Consider the following 21,524-nt stretch of genomic DNA (forward strand, 5'->3'; position numbering starts at 1 on the left):
AACATGAACCAAGGAACATTTCATAACTAATACAAAATGACAGATCCATCTTTCCACCGTGCGGTGTTTTGTCCAGCTGTTCAGAAAGGAATTCAGTTACGCTTCACTTCTCTTATAATGTCAAAACCAATCCATCCAGGCCTAAGTATTTACTCTCATTTTTTAATTCTCTGCATAGACAGGACCCACAGTTCAGTTTCAAATTTTCCTGTAAGTCAACTTCTAACACCCTAGCTGTTTAAAATTATACTCTTAGTGAAATCCTATTTTAATATACACTCCCTCCAACAGCACTATGTCCCTACATGGAATTCACCAACAGGTCCTTCGACTCTACATGCAGAGGAAATCCTGAACCCCAGAACTTTTCTGTTTCCATACTGCCATCCTAGGCCTCGGCCTTCATGGCACCTCCTCCACGTGCTAAGCCTCTGCCTGCTTCTCCTCCTCTGAGGCTCAGGAACCTCCTCCACCCGGCTCCTGTCACATCTGGAGATGGGCCGGGCACCCTGCCTCCAAGCACATCTCCCCAGTTCCCTTGAGATGAACCCGAGCCCTGCAAGGGCCCCTCATGACCTGGCCCTTGTCTACTTCTGCCATCAGACCACCGACGCAAAGCGCTCTCTGCTCCTCCGATATGCCCTCCAGCTCCCACCTCCAAGACTTTTCTGGGAACATGCTGCCTCCTCTCCACCATTCGGGCACCACCCCGGTGCCCCTCCTCAGACACCACTCTGACCCCCACAGGCGACACAGCTTCTCCTCACTCCTTCATACAATCTACCACTATCACTTGCATTTAAAACTTTTTACATGTACATCTTAAAAAACCAAAACACTCCTATATTTCAAAACATGTTTTTAGACCAGAGGTTTAAAAAATGAATCTTTGAATTCTTCCCACAACCAATGATATAACATCAGCAACCAATGAAACAGCAACTAACAGGGATGGAGTACTTAATGCACTTGAGGCCGTGCTAAACGCTGTACGCGCACCATCACAGTATCCCCCCAAAAACTCTGTAAGACAGTACTGCATTCTAGAAATTGGAAAATCAAGGCACAGAGGAGTTAAATACATTGTTCCATGCCACAGAACTAGTTAAAAGACAGAGCTAGGACTGCAGTCAGGGTACAGCCACTAAAAAACCGAAGCTTTTTACCACTATTCCACCACGGAGTCCCTATCCTGTCTCTGCTTTAAAGATACTCTGATCTAGCCACACCATCATAACCTTCAAAACGTAAGGGCAAGTGAATTTAACCACTTCTAGCACACATGGTACTTACTCTTTTCACATTGTAACCACCACCAAGGCAACCGAGAGCTTCAGACCTTTGAGCAAAGAACTCTCCTAAAGACAGACGTAAATAAGTGGCATCGCCTTTGTCCAAATCTGATGTGCTAAGTGATCTCCTCAACAGACCATAATTGACTGAAGTTCCCCACGATGTATCCCCTAGGGCAACTGAAGTGCTCTGGGCATCTATATTTTCTTCCTAGGAAGAAAGTCATCATTTCATTTTATTTCTCCAGCAAGCCTTCTGTTTTTCTAATATATAAAAATACAAATTTCACTAAGGAAATTTAAATATTTAAAATTTTTGAAAATGTGGACAGGGCTTCCCTGGTGACGCAGTGGTTGAGAGTCCACCTGCCGATGCAGGGGACACGGGTTCGTGCCCCGGTCCGGGAGGATCCCGCATGCCACAGAGCAGCTGGGCCCGTGAGCCATGGCTGCTGAGCCTGCACGTCCAGAGCCTGTGCTCCGCAGCAGGAGAAGCCACAACAGTGAGAGGCCCGTGTACCGCAAAAAAAAAAATGTGGACAAATTCAAGCTGAAGCAGCTAATAAAGGTAATGAAGTCCAGAAAAAGAGAAATTTTTTAATCCCTGAGTTATGATATACATTGTTTTAACATATTGCTTAAGTCAAATACTGATTGTTATTAATACAAATCTTTAGAAAGGAGTACATCTTCAAATAACAACGAATAGCACTACCTCATTTTAAAACATGGTAAAAAACTATATCTTTGGGGCTTCCCTGGTGGCGCAGTGGTTCAGAGTCCGCCTGCTGGTGCAGAGGACACGGGTTTGTGCCCCGGTCTGGGAAGATCCCACATGCCGCGGAGCAGCTGGGCCTGCGCGTCCGGAGCCTGTGCTCCGCAGCGGGAGAGGCCACAACGGTGACAGGCCCGTGTACCGCAAAAAAACAAACAAACAAAAAACAACTATATCTTTGAAGCCTATTAAGGCAATTTTAAGTGAACTAATAAACACTATTTCAGTATGCCAGCTTTTTTTTTTTTTTTTTTTGCGGTACGCGGGCCTCTCACCGTTGTGGCCTCTCCTGCTGCGGAGCACAGGCTCCGGACGCGCAGGCCCAGCAGCCACGGCTCACGGGCCCAGCCGCTCCGCGGCACGTGGGACCTTCCCGGACCAGGGCATGAACCCGCGCCCTGTGCATTGGCAGGCAGACCCTCAACCACTGCGCCACCAGGGAAGCCCTGCCAGCTTTTTTTCAATTAATAATTTAGAATCTGAAGGAAAAGGCAGAAATTGTCTAAACATGGGAAAAATCAAGATATAATTCTATACTCACTATATATCTATTCAGAAAGAAATGAACATTTTGCCTACATTTAAATACAAGAAAAATTCTAAACTTTGGTTAATGTCAATAAAATACAAACCTGCATAAACTGATGCTCTTTATTAAATTCTTCTTCATCTTGTGCAATCAAATCCAATGCATCAGCTTAAAAAAGAATAAGTTTTATAATTATATTGCACTGATGCCTAATTAAATACTAGCATATAAATACAACGTAGTTAGGAAAATGAAATATTAAAGAAATAAAACTGAAAGAAGTATGTGAAAGCTTCCATCACAGAACTGATGCATCTGTATTAAGCACATTAAGAGCGTGTGTCCTGAAACTTTTGGTAATAAACACCCTACTGTGATTGATTTCATCAGGTACTAACTTGCCCTAACTTACTAACGGGGCTTTATAATGTAAGCTTTTTATAAAAGATTCACATTAACTTCAGCCTTGCAGTTTGGCACACATGAGTTAAGGTACCTGCCCATGAATACCCATGGAATTTCATCTGGAACATCAGACAGACAAGCCACTCTGTAAATTTGTCATGAAGATGTCTGCTGCGGTGCCAACTACTTGTTTGTCCCAACACCCGAGACTGTCCTAGTTTTTGAAAGGAAAAATCCCACATACCAGCAAACCCCACAGCTTGGGCAAACAGGGACAAGTGTTCACCAAGTATCTGCCCTCAAAGTTCCGACTGAGCAACTCAGTTCATCTTAGGGAAACCAATGGGCATGCAGCCCTCCATCTCTAGGCCAAGGCCACAAGGCTGGGGTAAGTGAGCAGAGGGCCAGGTGTAACACAATGGGGAGAGAGGACAGAGGCAGGCTGAACAGCAAATGATCCTGCCCAAGGCATTAGAATTTAAAAGGATTTTAAACATGTTGGCTGAATCAGAAAAGTCTGCAGGCTAGACTCTGGACTTCCCATCTGCTGCCCATTCTGCCTCTGCCTGGTGCTTCCAGACAGTGGCTGGAAGGGGAGGAGTGAACAGCAACCCAGAAGGGACAGTCCACTCGTGGCCCAAACAAGAGAGATGTCCCTACTCTCATGAGTACATCAGGGGCTAACCCAATCGAAACTACCCTTCTGGAAGCCCTGAGGGCCCAACACTAACACCTTGAGAGACAAAATGAGAACAGACACAGGAGGCTGTTTCCAGCCTGGAGAGCAGAGCACCAGAAGTAGCTCAGGATTCTGACTTGTCAGGGTAGTGCTGGTTCCTTACTTTGCAATCCCACCACCTCCCACATAAACAGGTTCTGAGCCTACAAGTCTATGAACGAGCATCGGGAGGGCCAGGAAGCTCCGGAAGTCACATGCAAAACAGTTATCTTCCACAGGAAAAATTTTTCTATGAAGATTCTCTGTGGGGTCTATGACTCAAAGTAAGTTAAAAACCACTGCTCTAAAGTGTGAAAAGTATCAACCAACCAAATCTAAAAGCCAGGAGAGGGTAAATAGTAAATAGGATCATAAGAAGGTAACCCAGAAAAACTTAATTTACTTCAATGAGTTAAAATGTTGTATTTTTTAAATCATTAACTAAACAGCTCCAAATGCTATTTTATTATACTCCTGAGTACTTTTTCTCTGGACTTTAAGACTCTTCAATTAAAGAAAAGTCTACAGTGACATTGTTACCACGTATGCTCATCAGAAATCACTCACAGATTATGAAAAAGCAGAACTTCATTTCTTACAAGAATCTCTGCCCAATTTTTTGCCAAATCTGCAACCACAGTCCTCTCCAGTGCAACCTGAACTCTTTCGTTGTTAAATTCTGAAGCAGCAATACCGTTCCCCATCCCCTCCCCCACGTTTAAATCCTAGGCCACAAGCAGAAGTAGCAACTCACATGGCTGAGCTGTCAGAAAGGAGGAGGCAGAAATGGGGAAGTGGGAACGGGGAAGTTTTAAGTATTCATTTAAAACTACTTTGAGGACTTCCCTGGAGGTCCAGTGGTTAGGACTCCATGCTTCCACTGCAGGGGGCATGGGTTCGATCCCTGGTCAGGGAACTAAGAACCCACAAGCTGCACGGCACAGCCAAAAAAATTAAAATTATTCACTTATAAATAAATAAAACTGTCTTGTTATTATAAAATTATGCCCTTGGTCCAAGCTTCCTCTTCTGAGTATCTCCTCTTACATTTCTTTTCCCTTCGTATAAAGTCTCCCATTCCATTCACGCTCCCCCAGCCCAATTCCCCTTGACTAGTTCATCCTTTCTTTCCTTCCATCAAACTTTTCCATAGTTTTCAATAATCATTTTCTCCATTTCCTCACCACCAGTGCTAGTCATCCTTTCCTACCCAACTTCTGTTCATTCCCTAACCACACAGATGGTTTCATGGAATTCCTCCACTATCTATTTTATCATATTTCTCCTTTAATGGTAACATGCCCACATAGTTCTAAATGCAGAAGGTATAGGTACATTCTGCTTCAATAAAGAGTTCTTAGGGCTTCCCTGGTGGCGCAGTGGTTGAGAGTCCGCCTGCCGATGCAGGGGACACGGGTTCGTGCCCCGGTCTGGGAGGATCCCACATGCCGTGGAGCGGCTAGGCTTGTGAGCCATGGCTGCTGAGCCTGTGCGTCCAGAGCCTGTGCTCCGCAACGGGAGAGGCCACAATAGTGAGGGGCCCACGTACCACAATCAATCAATCAATCAATCAATCAATAAATAAATAAATACGACTGGCTCCTCATTGTCTTTCCTCATTCCAGGTTTAGAGGCGCTCAGGCCCTAGAGGCCTCAGCGGCACAGCAAATGTCCACAGGCCAAGGCTCACAATGCCGTGCGTTCTGCAGCATTTCCCTTTCACTGTCAGAGATTCTGCTAATTAACAAATCTAACTGAGGTTCCTAATGCTCTCATCCTCTAAGATTTCATTTATCTTCCTCGACACTCTTCTCCCATTTCTTCATTACTGAGCTTTTACTCTAAAATGGATTGGCTTTTGTAACTGCTCATTTATCAGAATAGTTCTTTTGTTCAAGACAATTTATAAAGTGAGAAAGTAAAGACTAAGTTGCTACTAACTGCAACACACATGCTCTAAAGTGACTCGCTGTCCTTACTTAGGGAAAGGCTCAGCTCAGTCCACAGTGATTAGCAATGACTGACTCAAGCCTCTGTTCCTAGAGAAACAAGTGAAGTGCTAAGTACGTATCCAGAAGGGATTTGATGTGGCCAACCAAGATGTACAGGGTAATCTCAGAACACCATCAGAAAATGAAAATGGTTCAGAGCAGAGGCTATCAATACACTTACAGCCAGATCTGAAGTCTTCATTCATCTCATCACTTAGAGACACATTTACATCTTGTTCTTTATCGAAAGCTGTGTAATAGGCAAGATCAGTGACCCATCTGCCCTCCTCGTTCTGATAGACCACACTCTGTGATAGATCCGTTTCTAGAAAATAAAATTCCAGAGACATCCAATGACACATGCAACAAATAAAATGATACAATATTCTTAAATAATTTTATTTAGTTGACTTATCTTAGTTATCAACAGTACTGAAATCTGCCCAAAACTAGTTAAAGGAAAATCCATTTCCCCAAAAGAAAAGTATCTCTCTGATGGTGAAAAATCCAACCTTAATCACAGTAAAAGTCCATCATGGAGGAGAGGGAGGAAGGAAAAGATGACTAATACTTAGAAAGGCACATTTCCACCAGATCTGTGAATAAAGACACCATTTTTTAATCCACAGAACACTTAAATATTTTAATATGAAAGATTAGGGAAGTTTCACTTGGAAATATATCCTATTCAAAATGTGTATAAGCATTTTACATATTTCTTACATTAAAAAAAAAAAAGGCCCACTTACGGTCCTTGCTCTTTCCAACGGACTCATAACATTCACACGTTTGCCTTTCACTAGTGGGTGACCACAGAGCATCAGCAGAATTAAATGCATTGTCACTAACAGACTTCAAAGATGCTACATCCACATTTTTTTGAATGGACACTTGAGGCATCTCAGTGTCCAAAAATCTATCCACAGGCAAAACTGTTTCTGAGTCTGATGCCAAATGCTTATTTTGATGAGGAGATCCTGCATCCAGCTTTAAAGGGTCTATCAAGCCAAAATCACCTTTACTGGCATTTGTGTCGTGAAAGTAAACAGGGTTAAGTTTCGCATTAGCAGCCCTGAGAGTCTTCACCAGAACTTCTTCTCTTCCGCTTTCCTTTAAAAATTAAATAACAGACCAGAAATAAGTTTTGTTTTTCATAACTCCTTCCAAAAAAACCAAAAAAGTTATACAGTTGACATAAAATATTTATTCTAGAAAGGAACCGACTACACAATATTCTTCCAGACTATATGTGAACCAATCGTAAGGAACTTACCAAAACCAAAATTCAAAATGTGGTCATGGCAAACACACACCAACAGATTCAGATACCAAAAGTGGGGCCAATATGCTCACTAAGGCACAGGATGTTAGAAATGTCAGTTTAACTTTTGTAATTATCACTGAAAGTCTTAAAAGGATGGGAAGCCCATCAGTGTGACCAGACTCATAAAACTAATATTATTAACAGACCCTGAAAACACAAATATTAATAACTTTAAGTTATTTTATTTTATTTATTTATTCATTCATTCATTTTTGGCTGCGCAGGCTCTTAGTTGTGGCGCATAGGTTTCTCTAGTTGTGGCATGCGGGCTTAGCTGTGGTATGTGGGATCTTAGTTCCCTGACTGGGGATCGCACCTGGGCCACCTGCATTGGGAGCATGAAGTCGTAACCACTGGACCACCAGGTAAGTCCCTTAATAACTTTTAATAGGAGTAAACAGCAAATACTACAAAAGACCCTGAGGAGTTCAAGAACAACTGCCTCAAACCCGGCAGATTAAGCCAGTGCCTCAAAACCACGCTCTCCAACATACCTTCCCAAAGGGCACTGCTCACTCTTTCCTAAAATAACAACTGCTGAAAGGGACTCGCATGCCCACAACCCTCTTCTCAGACACTCAGCCACCACTATCTCAAGTGCCAGTGAAGCCTTAAAACAGCAGTCTTTTCTGCTATAAGATGTATAACAACAAAAACAGCCTCACAGGCAAGGCTTTTCAAAGTCAGAATACTAAAAGGAGGTAGCTCTATACAAAAGACAAGACACAAGACTTTGAAATAAGATCATACACTTAAATTCCAGTGCCACCATTTATTAACCGGGTGATTTTGCAACAACGTTATACAAAAAATAAACCATCCCTACCTTATCTCAAAATAAACTCCAGATGACTTAAAGATTTACATGTAAAAGTACTAGGAGGAAATACAGATGGATAGTTCTATATTCTTCAGTGAATAATATCTTCGTAGTATAAAACTTCTGTGGGTTAAATTGAATCTCCCAAAAAAGATGTGTCCAAGTCTTACCCCCAGGTGACACCTGCAAATTGTGACCTTATTCAGAAATAGGGTCTTTGCAGATGCAATTAAGTTAAAGATCTTGAGATCATCTTGGATTTGGGGCAGGCCTTAAACCCCATGAGGAAGACCTCAGAGGGACACAGAGAGAGAGGGACAGGCCACATGAAGATGGGGGCGGATACTGGAGTGACGCTGCCCTGAACTAAGGAACACCAGAGCCCCAGAGCTACAAGAGGCAGGAAGGAGCCTCTGGTGGGAGCTTAGCCCTTTCAACACCTTGTTTTCAGACTCTGGCCTCAAGAATTGTGAGAAAATAAATTTCTGTTGTTTTAAGCTAGCAAAATTCTGGTAATTTGTTCTGGCAGGCCTCGGAAACTAACAAAAACACTAAAGCCTGAAATACATGAGGACCAGCAAAGGGAGACCCTGTGAGGACACAGGGAGAAGCTGCCATCTCCAGGCTGAAGAGAGAAGCCTCAGGAGGAACCAGCCCTGCTCACACCTAGATCCGGACTCCCAGCCTCCAGAACTGTGAGGAGATACATGTCTCCTGTCCGAGCCAAAAAACAAAATAAAAAAATAAAGTCCATAAAGATCAAAATATATCCTTAACATAGAAAGCTTATAAAAACAAGAGTTAAAATATGAATATCCCAATAGAAAAAAAGACAAAGGAGACAAAGAACTGACATTTAAATTAGACAACTATTTTTCACGTAGGATACTAACAAAGACTAAAAAGAACCAGAACGTAGGAAACCAGCTCTCTCCTCTGCAAAGCGCCTGAACACTGAATAAAGAATGCAGTCAGACAATCTATGTGCTCTGCGGGCCAACAGGGCAAAGCTACCACCTGTGGGACTGTGACTGACCATGGCCATGCGACAACCCTCCCAGGTGGAGGCAGAGGAAACCTGGAGTGAAGCCACTGGTTGGCGACCAATTCTAGGTAAGGGTTTCCTACGGAGCAGAGCAGCGCCCTCGCTGCTATTGAAAGTCACAAGGGTTTGTCCAAAAAAAGGGGGGGGGGGGTCGGGGGAATACAGCTGCTCTGATAGTTTTGAAACCTCAATACAAAATAGGTCTCTGTTGGGACTTCCCTGGTGGTCCAGTGGCTAAGACTCCATGCTCCCGATGCAGGGGGCCCAGGTTCGATCCCTGGTCAGAGAACTACATCCCACATGCTGCAACTAAGAGTTCTCATGCTGCAACTAAAGATCCCAAGTGCCACAACTAGAGATCCCACATGCTGCAAGGAAGATCCCACACGCAGCAACAATAAAGACCCAGCACAGCCAAATAAATAAATTTAAAAAAATAAAAATAGGTCTCTGTCTACACTTGGACAGTGTAACTCAGCAAAACTTGAGAGTGAGAAATGTGAGGAGAAGGGAAAAAATAAAAGTAATCCAAAGGTCTCTTAGGAGGTGGGGTTTCAGGAGGAGGCAATGAAAGTACCTGAAATCCCACAGACTACTTCCTGATAAAAAAGGGGGACAAGGAGGCATCTGGCCAACACCATATTCATCAAGATGGTCAAACAGCATCACCAACAGGAGACAAGTGGGCTGACAGGTCTCCCAATGGGACACAGAGTATACAACAATGCTTGTTTAGAGTCAATCTGTTCAAGGGGAAAATGTTCAATCTAATCAAGAGGGAGAAAGCAGTCAGCTATATCTACCATATGGGTCATTTTACAAAACAACAGGCCTAGATTTTACAAAAAGTTTAATGACATGAAAGAACTCCAAGTCATGGCAACCAAATACAAGTGTAATCCCTGATTAAAGCCTGGATCAAAAACAACAAAAGTAAAGGACATTTGGAGACAAGTGGATAAATTTGAATATGAACTGTATATTAATTTAAATCACAATATCAAAGTTAGATAAGAGAATTGTGATTATGTAGGAAAAAGTCCTTATTCACAGGAGGTAAATGCTGATGTATTAGGGTGAAATGTCATAATATCTGCCACTTACTTTTTAAAAAAAATAATTTATTTATTTAGTTTTGGCTGTGTTGGGTCCTTGTTGCTGGAGTGGGCTTTCCCCAGCCGTGGCAAGCGGGGGCCACTTCCCGCCGTGGCGCACAGGCTTCTCACCGCGGTGCCCTCTCCCATTGTGGAGCACGCGCTCCAGGCGCGCGGGCTTCAGCCGTTGTGGCACGCGGGCTCTAGGGCGCAAGCTCAGCAGCTGTGGCACACGGGCCCAGTTGCTCCACGGCATGTGGGATCTTCCTGGACCAGGGTTCGAACCCATGTCCCCTGCATTGGCAGGAGGACTCCCAACCACTGTGCCACCAGGGAAGCCCTGCAACTTACTTTTAAATGACTCAGTAAAAAAGTACTTATGGAGGGACAAAGAAAACACAAAGATGGCAAAAAATGTTCACAACTGGCTGATCTGGACAAGGGTATACAGATGTTCAGTGCACCATTCTTTTAATTTTTCTATAGGTGAGGGAAAGGTAAGCAGCAGCAGGAAAGGACAGGAAAGGTATTTCTCATCAGTTTGTATCTGGGGAAAACAGAGTCCAAATAAAACCAAAAGCTTAAGTTTTATTAATATCCACTGAGTCCAGTAATGATTTTCTAATGTCAAATTTCTGAAAAACCATGAAGTTTGGAATATACCTGACTAGGATCACTTGCAGGTAACTTAAAATAATTTTCTGGAGATTCCTGTCCTTCTAGGCCTTCATACATCATTCCTGGAATTGCCAGTTGCTCAAAATAAGCCTCCAAATGATCATCATAAAACTCTTCATCATCGATATCATCATCTAGTTGGTAAAATGGAGGAGGAAATAGGACAGGCTTTAAAGTAGTGACTGAACTGTAAGTAATATATAATCAAAAAGGTTGATAAAACATATGGGTCAATAGTCTATGTGATTTTGTCTTAACATTTGACATGAAAAAAACCATTGTAATTTCAGTCTATAAGTCATCATGAGCATTCTAATATAAACTAATATTTAACCTTCATTGAGAAGACAGCACAGAAGCAAGTCCTGGCATACATCAAAAGTTAGAATATAGTAAGTGTGGCAATGGAAAAGGGCAGATTATTCAGAAAGTACTGTGGCAAGTGAGTAACTGTCAAAAAAGAAAAGATAAGCCTGCCATGGAAGTAAAACCAAATTCCAAGTGAATTAATGATTAATTGTAAAATGAAACCTCAAACAGTATCTGATCTTGAAAATGAAGAAACAAAAAGATATAACAAAGCTGAATACTCACAGATATGATAAAAATTTTTTCCACCTCCACGAAAACCAAAAAGTTGCAAATAGACAAATAAAACAATAATGGCAGTGCTTTTCATTGTTCTAACACCCAGCCGGGCAAGGGAGGATAAAACTAGAACACTCAATCACTTATAACAGTATTGTAAGCCTTTTCAAGAGGATAATTTTCCAATCATCTCTGAGAATCTAGCCTACTAAAACAAGGATCTGCATAAATTCAGGTCAACAATTCCTCACCAACAATTCCATAATCTAAAAATACCTAAAAACTAGCAGCAAAACCTGCCCTGATTTTATAGCTTCTATCTATCCCACTTGGCTCACCAGCCTGGCCTTCAAAGCCATGGATAATTTGGTCTCTGCCTATTTTCTGGGTTTATTCCCCAATTCATACTCCTACAGGTGCTATAAACCTGCCACACAAAAGCACTGGCTATTCTCCAAACATGGTCTATATGCCCACACCTTAGTGCCTTTGCTGAAGCTGTTCCTGCTTTTTAAATGTACTTCTCTTCTGGCATCTACATTAGGGCCTATCACAGGCCTCCTTTTCAAGGAGGAAGAATCGCATCCTCTTTAAATAAAGCCTCACAGATACCTTCCTCAGTCAGAATTAACTTGTCACCCTCCTATGACTCCCACACAACTTGTACCATTGAGATACACTTCACACAGTCGGAGGTCAACTATGCATCTCTCCTGCCACATGCAGTCCTTTCAGAGAGCAGGGGCTAAATATTTCATTGTCCCCTAATTTCTTAACACAGTGCTTTATACTTTATACCTTAATGATACTCAACTGAGGGATAAGCATAATCCTATCAGGATTGCTATAGAGAAATAAGTTTAAAATCCCATCACTTAACACAAGTGGCCACTTGAGTGCTCGTAAGTAAGAGGTAAAGGAGAAGGCAGAGAAACAAAAAGGTGCATAATAACTACGGATACATGGAGTGGCAAGGTCAGGACAAGGAAAACACCAGTTGTGTTTTGTGATGCTACCAGAAGAATCTTCCAAGCTGGCAAGTGACATCAGTTTCTCATTTTCTAGGAAACTATTATGGCTTAAGTCATTGTTTGGATTCCTTTCTTCAAAATGTTTTCCAGCATCAGGAACAACAACCTGTAAGAAATAAAACTGTAATGAGAGCAGCACACTCACTACTGTGAAGACCACAGCACAGGCTGCAGAAAGGCCCATCAATGTGCTCAAGGTCTGTGGTTCACAGTTCAGGCAATGAAGGGCTACCTGTTTTGCACGTATTAATAACTTTCTTCCTGCCCCCATGCCACCCCCCTCCCCTGACCCACCCAATGAGACATCCTTAAAGTTCCAAGGTTTCACACTGTGTGCACGTGCTCTAAGGACCTGGTAATATAGTTCGTGTACTAACACACAAATGAACTGGGGCAGCTCAAGGCCTGGACAGGAGGTGCAGGTAACAGCAAAGCTGGACTCTGCAGCCCACCCTGGACAGTGGACGTCCCTGCTCCAACTAGGGGCCACAAGGCACATGGCAGTTTGCTAGGACACTTCAAGGCCCAGAATAAAATGTGAAGTTCCTCAAGTGTCAATCTTATTTCACCATCATATTAAATATATATCAAATAATACCATCTCAAGAATTAAGACTGAAAAATGCACGTTAACGTTTTGGGAAAAACACGGGCTCTCAACCCATTTACACACTTGTAGAGCACAGTGCTGAGTTATGCACTCAGTTTGGACAATGAGACCTTCGCTGCCATGGCTGCCAGGACAGCTCACGCTAAACCCAAGGCCAATGCAGTGGTGGCCCCACTGGTCTAGGTTTTCTAGTGTATTTATTTTCCCCCTGCTCTTACTTCTTCACCTTTTGTATCAAGTATCTCATGTGTCTATACTTGTCTTCCTGCTTTCTAGTTTTATGGTCCTTCTCTTTGTTATCAATGATTTCTAATACTTTTAGGAAGTTAATTCTTCAACCATCCTAAGGAAATAAAATTACCTATCACAGGAAAAGTTATGATCTCTCTCTTAGAAACCATTTTTCTCAGTGTTCAAGAAATCAAGCCTTCTGACTGAATTTCAATTTGACTACACCTGAAGTTCCTCTAAAAAGCATCACTCACATATATAAGTTACTAGTGGTTACATAGAGGGAGCAGTGTACAGAGCAGGGGTCAACAAACGTTCTCTGCAAAGGGCCAGACAGTAAACATTTCAGGGTCTGCTGGCCATGCAATCTCTGTCACAACTTCTCAACTCAGCTGTTGTGGCACAAAAGCAGCCATAAACAATATAGAAACAAATGGACACAGCTACTTTCCGATAAAACTTTACAAAAACAGGCAGCAGGTTGGATGTGGGCAATGAGCTAGAGTGTACCAACCCCTGGCACACGGAAACAACTCTTACTTTAGACCTCTTTTAATCATTTGACAAAAATAATGTTAAAAATTCTTACGAAAGTAAAATAAAATAAAAATTGCATTTCCTTTTTGTAAGTTTTAAAAGTATCAATACTTGGTTCATACTTTATAAACAACTCTCATAAATATGAGATGGTTTATGTTGAACACAAACTGTTTATCTGCTCAGTGCCTGTCCTCTGAGGAGCCCGTCTCTTTTCACTTCATGTGGTCCGGGGGGTGGGGTGGGGGTGGTTTCAGTCACATCCCTCTATCTATGCACATAGATGCACTGATGCACATGCACACACATGCACACACATGCACACACGCACAGAAGCGGATGTAGGGTCCAGCATCATAAATCAGAGTTTTATCCCAACCCACCCGTTGGCACAGTGATTTACAGAGGGGAGGACGGACCCAAGTGAGCTCATTAGAATTGTGCTTTTTTTAAAAAAATTTACCCTAAAAGAAAGATCATGTTCTTGTTTTTTTTCTTTTTCATGTTCTTGTTTTTTTTGATCATGAACGCTTGGGTTGCCTACAAATGAATTCAGCTTCCCTATCATTCAACAGATTATCAAGTGCCAGCTATGTGCTGGACACTCAGGATGCAATACATGAAACAAAGAGAAACCCTCACTCCACGGGACCAACATTCCAGAGGAGTTGGCGTGGAGTGAAGCAGAACAGAGGTGCAGACAGCCCTGGAGACACAGGAAGCCCCAGATCAGCCCTACTGTCAGCTTCCCGGTTACTCGTAGCAGTAAGGTGGATTTCTGCTATTTACAAGTAGAAGACTTCTAGCTAATATTAATACTACTTAGCATTCATATTTGTGAAATAGGTACTTTCACTCTCCTAATACTAGAAATTGATAACATATAAAAGATTACCTTGTTCTCCTTATTCATCCAGGATCGTGAACAAAAATCAATAGGCGAGTCTGTTAAAGTAAACAAAAACAAAAACTAAGACCAAATTATTAATATTTTATCAACCAAATACCCAATAACACTCAAAAATAGCAAATTAATGAACTATACATTTTTTTCCCTTTAAATAGAATAGAGCACTTTTAAATGATGGTATAGGAGCCTATCAGTGGTCAGTTAAATTAAAAACCTGTTAGGGTGGGGAAGCTTAAAAAATTATACATATGCCAAAAACACCTGAATAGGAATCTAACAAGGCTTTAAAGCTAACTTCTGCTTTACAGAGGATGTGGGGAAGAGAGAAGAAAAATGACACCACGAGTGATCAAACAGACAATGCCAAACAGCAGGACAGCTCCAGAATGACAGACCTAAGAGACACCACGACAGATGGAGCAAAATACAATGGAACCTTCCTTGAACCCCAGTCCAAGCAAACCAACCAAGATAATTAGTAAACTGAATATGGACCAGAGTACTATATGATAATAACAGAATTATTTTGGTTAACAGTATTAACATCACTATGGTTATGTAGGAAAATGCCCGTATTTTTAGAGACGTAAGCTAAAATATGTAGGAATAAAATGATGTCTGGAATTTTTTAATATCAGAAAAAAAGGTAATAGAAAAACAGAAAAGATTAAGCAAGTGTGACAAAATCTTGTACTAACTGAAACTGTGAGAGAGGTATATGGGGAGGTTTTTTTTTAACTGATATAAAACTTACATACCATAAAATCACCCTTTTGAAGTATACAATTCAGTGGTTCTTAGTATATTTACAAAGTTGTTCAACCATTATCACGAATTCCACAATATTTTCATCATACCAGAAAGAAATCCTGTACCCATAAACAGTTACTCCCCATTCTCCCTGCCCCCCAGGCCCTAGCACCACTAATCTACTTTGTCTCAGTGGACTTGCCTGTCCTGTACCTACAGATTCACCTTCGGATAAATGGAGTCGCAGCATGGGGCCTTCTGAGTCTGTCTTCTTTCACTCAGCATGCTTTCAAGGGTCATCCTATTACAACAGGTATCAGTACTTCACTCCTTTTTATGGCTGAACAACACTCCACTGTATGGACATACTGCATTTTATTTATCCATACATCAGCTGATGGCGATCTGAGTTGTCTCCACTTTCTGGCTACTCTGACTAATGCTGCTATGAACATTCATGTACACAAGTTTTAGTGTTGACACACGTTTTCATTTCTCTTAGGTGTATGCCTAGGACTGGACTTGCTGGGTCATAGGGTAATGCTACGTTTAAAGTTTTGAGGAAACGTCAAACTATCTTCCACAGCAGCAGCACCATTTTACATCCCGACGAGCAATGGGTGAGCGTCGCAGTTTCCAACCAATACTTGCTATTTCCCATCTTCTTGATTCTAGTAATTCCAGTGGGTGTGAATTGATCTCTCACGGTTTTGAATTTCCCTGATGATTACAGCTGTTGAGCATTTTCTCATGTGTCTATCGGCCATCTGTACAACTTCTTTATAGAAATGTCTACTGAACAGCCTCTGCCATTTACAGTACTGGGTTATCTGTCTTTTTATTGAGCTATAACACTTCTCTACATATTCTGGATGCTGGTCCCTGATCATATACATATGATACATATGATTTGCAAACATATTCGCCTATCTTTGGGATGTCTTTTCACTGTCTCAAAAGTGTCTTTTGAAGCACAGAAGTTTTCAATTTTGAATAAGCCCAATTTGTCTTACTTTCTTTCATTTCTTGTGTGAGGAGTTAATCTAGTCTACTTTCACACACATACGACATTTTTCATCAAGAGAAATACAAACATCCTGTCAAAATTTCAACTGAGGAACGAAAATGACTGCTGACAAGAATACAAATTAATTGGTAGGGCAAATGTGACAGGTGTATTAGAAACAGCCTCCTTGTCTTGAACATGAAGTGTGCTGTGACCATCAGACAGCATGTTTTCCACAGGAAAGGAGATTTCAGCTTAATCAGTATGGATAATTAAGAGATTGATTAAGAGATCCTTTCCTATAAAAGTATTATAAACATGGTATTAATAGGTAAGTGTCAAACCAAAGCATTTTCAGTTTATGGTATCATAGTTTAAGATAAACACTGGTCCACAGACAAAAAAATAAGAAAGGAGATTAAAACTGTATGATATCACTTATATGTGGAATCTAAAAAATATAACAAACTAATGAATATAACAAAAAAGAAGCAGACTCACAGACAAAGAGAAAAAAATAGTGGTTACCAGTGGGGAGAGAGGATGGGGAGGGGCATTACAGGAGTAGGGGATTAAGAGGAACAAACTATTAGGTATAAAATAAGCTACAAAAATATATTGTACAACATGGGGAATATTGCCAATATTTATAATATTTTATAATAAATGGAGTATAACCTTTAAAAATTGTGAATCACCATACTACACACCCGTAACTTCTGTAATTTTGTACATCAACTATACTTCAATTAAAAAAAGATTTTTAAAAAGGAAATTAAAATATATACATTAAGGAATGATTTCTAATAGTTCAGTACCTCGCTCCTGCTCCAGTGGTGAAATCCCATCAGAAGGATCTTGGCTCTGAAAGGGTTTTGCAGCTCTAACGTGCTCCTCTTCCGTTCTTCCTCTATCACTTTGAAAAGCTGACTCTTTGAGGACAGCACCTGACAAATGTCGACCTTCTGTCTGATTCTTTTTCTTAGAGACAGAACTTTTAAATTGGGGAACAGAATAATAATGAAATATTAGTTATCTTAGGTATATCTATAAAGTACCCATTAATCAGTTATTTCTTAAAAAGAAAAAATGGATACAGTGAAAAGAAACATTTCTGGAACCAGGCAGGCGTCCTGCGGACGATACCATCATTTTGGGTCCAGTGATGTACATCTACCGAAGTCAAATATATTGCTAGTCTGCCTCTCAAGTGATAAGAGGCAGAGTTTTCTCTTTCCCAAGTAAGTATCTGTGAATCTACCACATCTAGAGAAAACCTCAGCTTTTCAAAAAACAAGACAGACTTAAAGGATATTGTATATTTGCCAAATAGCTACTGCTTGGAACTACAAACGCTTTGAAGCTGTACTTTAGCCCCTGCCACTGTTCTATCATCATCTTCCATTTGGATGGAAAGGTTCTTCCTTAGAGGCAACTTTCCACCCAACCTACTGCAAAAGCTCTTGGGTCTGTCCCCACTCACCATAGGCATTTCACCAGCAGATGGAACTTCAGGAAAAAGTTGCTAAATGCAACAAATTCATCATGTGACAAACCCAGGGCCAGACTTAAGTCTGGCCAGGATGAATGAAATGAAAATGGCTCTTACACAGACTCCAAGTCCTAACCCTCTGCCCCTGAGGCAAACTCTAACTTGCCTCCCAGTTTCTCCACCTCTTTATTGCGGCTGTAATACACAGAGAGCCAACCACTTAATCCAAAGGTGCATATGCAGGCAGGTATAGGAAAGCTTCACCCCAATCAAACACAAGTAAGTAAAACAGAGGGTAGAGGGGACTTCCCTGGTGGCACAGTGGTTAAGAATCCGCCTGCCAATGCAGGGGACACAGGTTCGAGCCCGGGTCCGGGAAGATCCCACATGCCACACAATAACTAAGCCCGTGTGCCACAACTACTGAGCCTGTGCTCTAGAGCGTGTGAGCCACAACTACTGAACCCGTGTGCCACAACTACTGAGCCTGTGCTATAGCACCTGCGAGGCACAACTACTGAGCCCGTGTGCCTACAGCCCGTGCTCCGCAATAAGAAAAGCCACCGCAACGAGAAGCCCGCGCACCGCAATGAAGAGTAGCCCCTGCTCGCCGCAACTAGAGGAAGCCCGCGCAAAGCAACTGAAGACCCAATGCATCCAAAAATAAGATAAATAAATTTATTTAAAAAAAAAAAAAAAAAAAACAAAAGCCAGGGGCGGGTGGAAAGGCTATAAATGGATACAAAGTCATGTGGTAAAGAAAACAGAAAAAGAGGTGTGGGGGGGTGGTACACAGCAAAGGAAACCACAGGATGAAAAGGCAGCCTACTGAATAGGAAAAGATATCTGTCAGTCATATACCTAATAAGGGGCTAACTTCCAAAATATACAAAGAACTCATACAACTCAATAGCAAAAACACAAACAACCTGATTAAAAAATGGGCTAAAGACCTGAAGAGACATTTTTCCAAAGACATAGAGCTGGCCAACATGAAAAGATGCTCAACACTGCTAATCACCAGGGAAATGCAAATCAAAACCACAATGAGGGACTTCCCTGGTGGCACACTGGTTAAGAATCTGCCTGCCAATGCAGGGGACACGAGTTCGAGCCCTGGTCCAGGAAGATCCCACATGCTGCGGAGCAACTAAGCCCGTGAGCCACAACTACTGAGCCTGCACTCTAGAGCCTGTGCTCTGCAACAAGAGAAGCCACCAAAATAAGAAGCCCGCACGCCACAACGAAGAGTAGCCCCCGCTGGCCGCAACTAGAGAAAAAGCCCGTGCACAGCAAAGAAGACCCAATGCAGTCAATAAATAAATAATTTAAAATAAATAAATAAATAAAACCACAATGAGGTATCACCTCACACCTGTCAGAATGGCTGTCATCACAAAGACAACAAACAGCAAGTGTTGATGAGGATGTGGAGAAAAGGGAACCCTCCTACACTATTGTGGGAATGTACATTGGTGCAGCCGCTATAGAAAACAGCATGAAGGTTCCTCAAAAAATAAAAAATAGAACTACTATATGATACAGCAATTCTGCTCCTGGGTATTTATCTAAAAATGAAAACACTAACTGGAAAAGATATATGCACCTCTATGTTCACTGGAGCACTATTTACAATTGCCAAGATATGGAAGCAACCCTAAGTGCCCATCAATAGATGAACAAAGAAAATGTAGTCTGTGTGTGTGTACACACACATGCAATGGAATTAGCACTCGGCCATAAAAAAATGAAATCTTGTCATTCACAACAGATGAAACTAGAGAGTATTAAGCTTAGTGAAGTAAGTCAGACAGAGAAAGACAGATACTGTACGATCTTGTTTATAAATGGAATCTAAAAACACACAAACAAAAAAACCAAGCTCATAGATACAGAGAGCAAACTGGTGGTTCCCAGAGGCTGGGGTTGGGGGAGAAATGGGTGAAGGGGGACAAAAGGTATAAACTTCCAGTTATAAAATAAGTCCTGAGGGATGTAATGTACAGCATGGTGACTGTAGTTAATAACACTGTATTGTATATTTGAAAGTTGCTAAGAGAGTAGATCTTAAAAGCTCTCCTCACAAGAAAAAAAATTTTCTTGTAAGGTGACATGTTAATGAGACATATGGTGGTGACATTTCCCAAAGGTATACCAACATCAAATCAAGCTGTACACCTAAAACTAATATAATGTTACATGTCAATTATATCACAAATAAATAAATGAGAATATGAGGAAACAAAAAGACAATAAAGGTCCCTATGTAACATATTTTTAAGAAAAGGGGTGGTGGTGGGGGGGAAGCAAGACAGTAAAATGAAATAAAGAAGTCAGGACATTTAGTTAATTTTCATATCTTAAACCTCCCCCTGCCACTCCCCACCCCCCGAAAGACATGTAGTGTGACCATTAAAATTTTAGGACAACAGAGACAGTTGAGGGCACTCTAAATTAACCACCACCATCACCCCCCTGCAAAACTCAACTTCCTCAAACCTACAGCTATCATTGTTTTTAAAGGCCCATCAAAATTTTTCAAATTAAATCTTAAGCAAAAGTCTTTCAGGCAACCGTCCCAGAGAGCCCTCCATTTCTGCTCCCCAACCCACCCACGTACATCAGCAGTGCCAACACGACCCTGTGCACCCAGGAAGAAGGCTCTTCTCCAGATAAGGCCTAAGAAACGCCTGTGCAGAGTGGAGTGGCCAAGAACACCACACTGAACACCTGGCACTTACCGAAGACCCCAGCCTGCCCGCCAGGCTGTGTGCTCCCTACCTCTGATCTCTGTTCCTCCACTCCTCTCCACTCCTCTCCACTCCTCTCCACTCCTCTCCTCTCCTCTCCTCTCCCCTCCTCTCCTCCACCTACTGGCCCCTTGAGAACCCACCTTCCCGAGTGGTCATCATGCTTACGGTCTTGCTTCCCAGCAGTCTATTCTCCACTGGTAGCCAGAGGGGGCTAATCAAACCAGAGTTGAGATGGAACCCTTGGTGGGTTTCCCACTTCACCCGGAGTCAGAAGCTTTGCCCACCCCATGCCGCCTCCTTCCTGCTCATGGACACACCAGGGATGCTCTCACTCAGTGCCCTCCCGCTGCTGCACCCTCCCCTTGAAAGGCTCCTCTTCCTGAGGCCAACGGGGCTGACTCTCTCCTTCAAGTCTCTGCTCTGAACTCACACCTCCTCAAGGAGACTCACAATGACAACACCTTTCAGCCCTCCTAACTTCCCTCCTTATCATGTTCTGTTTTTTCCTATCACTTTTTCCCTTCCAATATACTGTAAAACTGGTGTATTTTGGTGTCTTTTTGTGTAATGTCTGTTCTGTCCACTGCTATTTCCCAAGCCCTTGGAGAGGTAGCTGGCACACAGTAGGCACTCAGTCAAAAACACATGTTGACTGAAATTGAAACTGTGATTAAAAATCTTCTAACAGGGGCTTCCCTGGTGGCGCAGTGGTTGAGAGTCCGCCTGCTGATGCAGGGGACACGGGTTTGTGCTCCGGTCCGGGAGGATCCCACATGCCGCGGAGCGGCCGGGCCCGTGAGCCATGGCCGCTGAGACTGCGCGTCCAGAGCCTTTGCTCCGCAACGGGAGAGGCCACAGCAGTGAGAGGCCCGCGTATCGCAAAAAAAATAAAATAAAATAAAATCTTCTAACAGGGCTTCCCTGGTGGCGCAGTGGTTGAGAGTC

At 42.2% G+C, this 21,524-nt stretch overlaps 1 protein-coding gene across 1 annotated transcript in view; it reads right to left on the reverse strand.

Moving 5' to 3' along the window:
* CEP192 (centrosomal protein 192) overlaps positions 1-21,524 on the reverse strand; it is an 87,289-nt gene that overhangs the window by 60,174 nt on the left and 5,591 nt on the right. The window contains exons 3-10 of the mRNA XM_079718011.1: positions 17,153-17,328; positions 14,564-14,613; positions 12,276-12,396; positions 10,657-10,805; positions 6,460-6,820; positions 5,892-6,035; positions 2,700-2,764; positions 1,294-1,503 (exon numbers count right to left, since the gene is read on the reverse strand). Coding sequence (XP_079574137.1) covers positions 1,294-1,503; positions 2,700-2,764; positions 5,892-6,035; positions 6,460-6,820; positions 10,657-10,805; positions 12,276-12,396; positions 14,564-14,613; positions 17,153-17,328 — 1,276 coding nt within the window. The remainder of the gene's footprint in view (positions 1-1,293; positions 1,504-2,699; positions 2,765-5,891; positions 6,036-6,459; positions 6,821-10,656; positions 10,806-12,275; positions 12,397-14,563; positions 14,614-17,152; positions 17,329-21,524) is intronic.

This window comes from Hyperoodon ampullatus, assembly GCF_949752795.1.
Source record: "Hyperoodon ampullatus genome assembly, chromosome: 13".
Lineage (NCBI taxonomy): Eukaryota > Metazoa > Chordata > Mammalia > Artiodactyla > Ziphiidae > Hyperoodon > Hyperoodon ampullatus.